General features: G+C 39.8%; 1 protein-coding gene across 1 annotated transcript; it reads right to left on the reverse strand.

Annotated features, from left to right (window-relative positions):
- Positions 1-4,724: 4,724 nt before the first annotated feature.
- GPR63 (G protein-coupled receptor 63) lies at positions 4,725-6,701 on the reverse strand. Its single transcript, XM_033143458.1, has one exon. It carries the CDS (start codon positions 6,517-6,519, stop codon positions 5,263-5,265), a length of 1,257 nt encoding a protein of 418 aa, XP_032999349.1. The 5' UTR covers positions 6,520-6,701; the 3' UTR covers positions 4,725-5,262.
- Positions 6,702-8,226: the final 1,525 nt, after the last annotated feature.

Raw genomic sequence — 8,226 nt, forward strand, 5'->3', positions numbered from 1 at the left:
TTTTGTTTCCCCTTTTTTGATAATTTTTATGCATACTGCCACTTATCTTTTCAACCCACCTGACACATTGCAATCCTTTGTGAAGTATTTTACTGCTATATTTGAAATATGAAAGGTCAGTAATGCTTATATTAGACACCAGTCTTCAAAAGGCTCTAAAACTATGCCTCTGATTTTTCTATAAAAAAAAACACAAAAACTGAATTGTTATGAAAACATTTTTAATAGGTCAGAATTTCAAGAATAGACATGATTGGTTAACATTAGCAGGCTCCTTCTGGACTGCTAGACAAGGTTCATTTCCCCCCTTTGTTTTCCTGTTATTTCCATGGAAAATATATGTACACCATACATGCTTCACCTTTAGTTTAGAACTCTACATCTGAGGTGTCCCTATCCATACTGGCTTTGTGAAGAAGAAGAAGAAAAAGGAAAGGAAAGTCAAACCATTTCATTTCATTTCATTGACAACCAATATCAATTCTAAAAAGTAACAGATTTTAGAAATTCATAGCTTTTTCATCTGCAACAAGTGCATAATATTGGCTTAGCTGCCATATAGCAAAAATAAACTAATACATCTTTCTTTGAGGACAGTGTTTCATGAACTGTAGGTGGTAAATATATGAAAGAATATCAAACTCGGGCAGCTACTTATGCATAAATTCATTTTAAAAAATATATAAAAATACCGAACAGAAGGGGAGGAGAAACACCACTGTTATTCTCTGTACAAACAAAATAGGTTACACAAAGTAGTAAATCCCCTCAAGGCATGTACAATGTCCCTCAATAATTTGCAGTGAAACCCCCCTTTAGCAACAGGTTTGTACAACCATGACAGTTTTGACAAGTAGTTTAGATAACTATAAATATATATATTTAAAAATCACATTCAGTTTGATCTTCCTACTGCAATCTCCTCCCTTTTTTGTTTCCCCATTATAAAAAGGAGGAACTTCAAGCAAATATGTATTTGAAAAATAAACAAATGGTTAAAGTTCTTATCCAGAATTTATTAATGGCATGATTTACATCATATTTTTTGGGGGGGGGGGGTGGAATCTCTACTTCACTGTTGCCTTCTGAAATGCATACAAAATGACTTCTGTAAACACGGGTGTAAACTTTAGAGAAGTGTAAATGTATGCATGTGTGCAGCTGATTACCAGTAGGAGTGAAAGCTTCTCAAGTGTAAGAGGATATAGAAATTCATCCCAAAATAACAAGGCACTGTTCTAAAACAGCATGTGAAAAGCAACAGAGCCAATGGTGCTATATCACAATATCACATTTTAAAATCACACATGCTCACGTTTCCCTTTAACACACAGTATCATGTTAATAGCTTTCCTAGCATACAAAGAACTTTTTAATATTTACCAATTCCAAGTGCAGCACAATTAAAAAAATCCAGAGAACAAAGAACACAGGAGCAGGTGAGGGGGGGGGGATGAGGGAGAGACATTTTGTTTAGTCACCTCTTGCTTCCAACCTTTTTGTTGAAACAGGGCTTTTTCCCCCCTTTACTTCCAAGCCACTAAAAAAAGTCAGGCTGTCTTATACTGCATCAGATACGAAATTCTGTTGCAAGTAAATTCACAGTTGTACAGCACAAGCATAGCCATACCCTCTCCACCGAATGAGCAAGACATGCTGGCTGAAGACAGCATCTGCAATCCTAGGCACATAAACTGGGAGCAAGACCCATTGAATGTTGTGAGGCCTGCTTCCAAGTCAACACAACAGACTCGTGCTTCAAGAATGCTTGTTGTTTACAGAATCACCCTGTATACAAAGGAAACCCTTATCGTCATAGGAAAGCTATTTTCTGAATGCAAAAGTTTTAAGGAGAAATATACCCTGCGCATGTCAAGGTCTAAACCTTTCAGCATTTTTTTGTGCACTGTAGTCAATTAGTGAAGCTTGGTATGTGTTATTTGGTCAAATTTAAATCCATTCTACTTTTACTTTTCCAGTCACAGGAACAGAAGTACCAATTTACACCAGAGTATACCTTACACTGCCATTTAATGTAAGAACCACTCCACAATTTTAAAGGACAAGATGCCCAAACTGTCTCACGATGTATGAAGATATGCTAGCTGTGTTACTCTAACCTGCACCCATAAAGAAAATAAGATAGAAAAGTGAGGCCAGTGTTTGTCTCTGTAGGTAATACAATGCACATGGTTGCATTACATAGGGAGGTGCAAGACCTGATCCCTCAGGCACTGTAAAGAGTATATATTCTGATAACTCTAAAAAATAAATGAATGAATTACTAAGAGGAAGATTGTTTTCCAGCATACAACTTGCTGCTATAACTTCTAGAACATTTTGCTCTCCAGAAATACAGAAAAACAAATGTCCTACAAATTCTGCTCTCTCTCCCCTCCCTATTTTGGAGCTTTATATTTTATTGCATTGATAGCCCCCATTCAAATGTTAAGCACATGAAGATGGCCAATTACAGGACTCCCACAGTATGTGGTTCTCTGCACGAAGCATGGATATCCAAGTAAGGGAAGCCTGTGTGTTTAGTTCTGTGTGAATAGGTTTCCAGCTTCTTTGGAAGCTTTTAGGCCTAGATGTCTACATGTTGTAGAGCTTGCCCAGCTCAGATATCCAAGGTTAACTTGTAGATATTAAGAAGCAGGATCAGTAGCACATCCTTGCTGCCCCTTTTAAGGTGAGGGTCCCTTTCAGTTACCACATAAAGGAGGGTCGTGTTGCTTTCCTTTGGAAGACAGAACAATGGCACTGGTTACTGACAGCATTGACGAGTTCCTTTGTTAGAGAGTTGTAACATTTAGTAATAGATTTAATGGGAGGCAATGAATTCTCCCTGCAGTAAAATTAAGTTAGGTAAAGTAGCATCAACAGCAAACACACCTCAGTCTATGAAATGTTCTTCCATAACACAACTTTATATATATATATATATATATATATATATATATATATATATATATATACACACACACTTAATTTTCAGAGGAACAGCATTGCTTCTCCCTATTTGACCAAGTAGTGGTTTTCAGTTATGTCATTTGCTGCCACTGAAGAATTCAATTGGGTTAAAAAGAACCCCAGCAAATACATATCTAGCCCTCTTGTAAACTACAGTAGAACTGATGATAAGATTTAATATATTGGCATCCTTAAGTTCATTTAACAGATTGCACGCAAGTATTCTCGAGTAATTCCTAACATAATTTCCCACACTTTTTTCATATTTTCTCAAATAGGAACTGATGTTTATAGGGCTAACATGAAGTCAAGTTAAGCTGGTAACTGATGCAACCCTACAAAATGGCTTGACTGAAGAAAGAGGGAGAAGAATTAAATCTGGTTGATAATGCAAGTAACTTATTAATGCCTGTGGAAGTATGAAACCCCTGCTTACTCTCACTATCTAAAGCTTTTAAAAAAAATTCCCTCCTCCAAAAAGCTCTCATACAGAAGAAATCAGTGCATTAATAATAACTCCAATATATTAACAGGTTTTTTTATTTATACCTGTTGGAGGTCTGGTCACTTTATGAATAAAAGTTAGTATTGTTTGTTTCCTTTTTGATCCAAAAGACCATACAACTAGTTCCACAGGCACAAAGGAGAGTTGTTCTGTTTCTCAAGCAACTGTACCGCTATTCCAGGTGACAAATCTCTCTTGAAACTAAGGGCAGTTTCAGAAACAGTTTGTGACATGGATTTAGCAGCTCGGCATTCCAAAGGAATAATGGGAGTTTCCATTGGGAATGTCAAGGGTATATACATAAAGCAGGTCTTTGGATCCTGAAATTTGTATACTTTAAAAAATGCAACACAGCATCAATTGTTCTTGGTCAGGGCTCAGCCTATGACACAGAACAGGTAAAATTCATAGAAATGTAAAATATGCTTATATCCCATTGAAATCAATAGGACCCCAAAGGAAATCCCATGTGCTTAAGCAACTAAAATTCATGGATTTTAATGTTATTGTTTCAATGAGACCTAAGCATGTTTAACTTCTGCTGGACTGCAATGAATGTGTTTATGTATAGCCTCACTTAGAGCAACATGGACTGAGCTTTTGAGATTCACATAAACTCAGTGTTTGCAGATCTATCCTTCTGAAAACAATGTTTGTTAAAAGATTGTTTACTAAAACTCTACAAAAGTTGGATAAAAAAACTAAACCCTTACGGGAAGAAACAAAACACACAAAAACAAAACACCCCTATACAGTTCTTTTTAAAGTGCACAAAGATATGTAGAATCTATTTTGAATATCACTACAACTCTTGGAAATGTTAAATTAAATAGAGACCTTTCGGCTCTGCTATGGTCCCATCTGCACTATACATTTAATGCAGTATCAAACCACTTTAAAGAGCCATAGCTTCCTTCAATGAATCCTGGGGATTATATCCTGGGGGTGCTCTGAGTTGTTATATCCTGGGGGTGCTCTGAGTTGTTAGGAGATCCCTATTTCCCTCACAGAGATACAATTCCCAGAGTGGTTTAACAACCAATCCCTCTTCCCTGGGAGCTGTGGGAATTGTAACTCTGTGAAAGGAACAGGGACCTCTTAACAACTCTCAGCACTCCTAATAAACTACAGTTCCCGGGATTATTTGGAGGAAGCTATGATTGATTAAAGTGGTATGATACTGCTCTAAATGTATAGCGGATATGTGGCCTATGTTGGCATAAAACAGTAACATCATTTATTTATTTATTTTTAAAGTAAGTATTCAGCCCAATGTACCATAAAATAGCAGCATTAAAAACATCTACAATTAAGTGGACCTGCAGTCATGAGCATCAAGCTTGAGAAATAATTCAAATAAGTTTTCCTCTCCATTGCAGAAAGCTGTAGGTAGTGGCCACAATCCACAGAAAGCTACACATGTGTGCAAGGGGGAAAACTGCACATAGCAGGAGTTTTCTTTGATGTTTTTGTTGCTGCTTTTGTATCTGCTGAAGGAGGAACCTAAACTGCAGCAGTGGAAGCTGCTGTGGCAAACAGAAATCTCTGTCTGCATTATTCTTCCTTTGTGCACATGGAGCTTTTTGGGTTTGTAGCCAATATCTTTGTTTAGTCATATACTCTAGTAGCAAAGTCCAAATATGACCTCTCTCTCTTGAAATTGCACATGGTAGCTGGAATACGTACTAAAGTTACAAACATGGCAGCTAAAGAAGCCACTGTATTTCAGTCCACCAAAACTGACGTACATCAGAAAAAGAACAAGTGTCCCTTTGCTGCAAGTTTCACACAACTGACCGGTGCTCCCCACACACATATACTGCGCTAGGCCGGATACGTCTTCTGGTGTGACCAGGTAGCTGTGGCAAAAACCTGAAGTACTTCGGCATCAAGTCTAAGCATGCATCATGAAATTTCTTGATCCTCCAGTAGTAAATCAACGGGTTCAGGGCAGACTTGAGGTAGCAGAGCCAAAGGAGCCAAGCGCTTATCTCAAAGAAGTTGTGCTTCTGATCGAAGTGGCTGTTGAATGTGGCAATAAGGCTGTAGGTGGTGAAGGGCGCCAAGCAGATTATGAAGACAATGAACAAAATCAATATGGTGGTGAAGGCACGAGTTTTAAAGCTCATATCAATGTTCATCTGAAAGGGTCTCTGGAGGCTCATGAGACCAAGTTTGCTAGCTTGGCTGAGGCATATGCTATCTGGGTGGCTGTGGATGCGAACTGCATTGTGCCGTACAGTGTTGAGGATGCCCATAAAAGAATACAACATCACCAAGAACGGGATGAAAAATGAAATCAGTACCACCAGTATCACATAGGCACGGTAGCCAGGGCTCGTTGTGTAGCCAAACACACACTGAGGTGCTCTGGAAGGTAGCAGGTTGGGGTTTCCCATAGAAAGCGGGAAAGCAACTACGAAGGCTGCAGCCCATGAGACAGCAATGAGGAACTTTGCACGGTATGGATTCAGCCTATCCTGCCTCTGAACTATTATAAGGAACCTGTCAATGCTAATGATAAGCAGAATGGCCACCCCTTCGATGACAAATAGCCAGAAAAACATGGCCGAGACTCTGCAGAAGATATTCCCAAAAACCCACTGGGTTGTGATGACGGTTATCAGAGCAAAAGGCATGTTCAGAACAGCAAGCAACATGTCTGCAAAAGCCAGGCTAGCTAGGAGAATGTTAATAGCGGATCGCATTGCAGTCTTCTGATAGACCATTAGGCAGACGACAAGGTTGCCAAGGAAAGAAACGAGGAGTATAAATATCATGGCGGCAGAAAGAATTACCTGGAGTGGCAGGCTTAAGCTCTTGGAGTCTGATTGCAATGGATGGGCAGTTGTAGTGTTGGTTGTCAGAGCAGTTACCTCAGTGATAACCATGGCACCCAAGTGATATTTCAGAGGCTGCGTTGTGCCACTACGAACCAAGAAGGAGGGGGTGGTGATATTTGCGTACATATTTTCGTAGACAATGAAAGTTGCATTGAATGTCCCAGAATGAGCAGGCGTCAGCATTGCAGAAAAAAACATCACTTCCCACAGAGCAGAATGCAAGGGAGAGATAAAGAGGCTTCAAGGCATTTTAGAATATAAGGGTGGTGTCATGATCCATGGCCATGCCCCAAATCGTAGTTACAGATCCAGCAGGGGGAAAGTAAAGCTTCACCCTTCATGGCAGCGCTTTAGTCTGAAAAATCAAGCAGGAATTAGAATGTTAGACGCGAGTATAATGCTGTTGCTTTTGCTTAAAGCACACTGAAAACAAAGTTGGGGGGTGGGGAAGCATCTACTACAGAAATCAAGGGAGGATGCAGTGCTGCATATGGATATGATCAGAAGAGCTGCACAAGTAAACCCTAGAGTACCAGGAAAAAGTACATAGTAGCCTCTCTTTCCTATTGCACTGTCCTGTGAGATTCTGTTTCTGACAACCTTGCAACAGTTAAGAGTTACAAAGGCACATTCAGACATACCGTAATTTAGGAGCAGGAACTCCTTTGCAGAACAAGTTTCTGCTGGGAGTAGGAGACGTTTAGAAAGTCTGTGTGAGTATTAATTCGTTTTAGTCTACTCTACTGTGATCTTAACTTTGTAAGTTGTAAATTTACAAACTTACAAGGAAGCCAGCGTTTGTCCGCAGACAGCTTCCGGGTCATGTGGCCAGAATGACAAAGCCGCTTCTGCCGAACCAGAGCAGCGCACAGAAACACCGTTTACCTTCCCCGCTGGAACGGTCCCTATTTATCTACTGGCACTTTGATGTGCTTTCGAACTGCTAGGTGGGCAGGAGCTGGGACAGAGCAACGGGAGCTCACCCTGTGGCAGGGATTCGAACCGCCAACCTTCTGATCAGCAAGCCCTAGACTCTGTGGTTTAACCCACAGCGCCACCTGGGTCCCTCATGTAAATATTAGGAGTAGTCTAATGGGAACATACAAACCACATGAAGGGTAGCTAATTTAATGGTTTACAGCAGGACTGGGGACTTCGCTTGATGTCACAGTGATGTCAAGTGATTTATTTTGCTCACAGGGGTTGTTAGGTGCCCCTTTCAAAAGTGCTTCCTTGCCCAGCACTTTGCAGGCACCACCAACAGTGCCTGCATACCCTCTTTACAACTAGGTTGAAGTAAAACTCATTTCCAAAGCAGCAGTTACAAATGACTGCGAGTTGCAATTAAGCACTTTCACATATCTTTCCCATTTCACCCAGCTTTGATATCAATGCTGATGGAGTATGTCCTAATGTTAATAATTAACTGGGGCATAAACACCAGGACAATGGCAAGACGTTTCAAAACTTTAGTGAGATTTAGCAAACCATTTTAGGTATATTTCAACCAAGACTATCCTTTTCTTCCCCCCCCCCCACGAAAAAAGCTTAAATATGCAATCTACAATAGCAAGAGAAATGAAATTTGTGCTATTTTTAGTTGCAATGAGTTGCATTAAAAATCTCAGGCAACTAAGCCCATGAAGGCCTATGATTCAAATAATACAGCAAGAAGCAAGGAAAGACTAACAGCAGTAGCCCACGAGGGAGTGATGTAAAAGGTAGCACGACAGGAACAAATAATTCAGGTGAAGAATAAAAGAAAACAGAAAACAGGGGAAGCCGTTTCTGCTTATGTGCTTCAGTTCTTTGTAACATATATTGGGCAAGTCAGTTAAAATAACCAGCAGGTTAAGTGAAGAAACTAGAGTTTTGGCATATATGGCTGAGATTATTCTCAAGGAT

This window comes from Lacerta agilis, chromosome 3 (genome assembly GCF_009819535.1).
Source record: "Lacerta agilis isolate rLacAgi1 chromosome 3, rLacAgi1.pri, whole genome shotgun sequence".
Lineage (NCBI taxonomy): Eukaryota > Metazoa > Chordata > Lepidosauria > Squamata > Lacertidae > Lacerta > Lacerta agilis.

Bases quoted from the DNA above. Each gene is read 5' to 3' on its own strand.
- GPR63 (XM_033143458.1), bottom strand. From the start codon at position 6,519: ATGTTTTTTTCTGCAATGCTGACGCCTGCTCATTCTGGGACATTCAAT.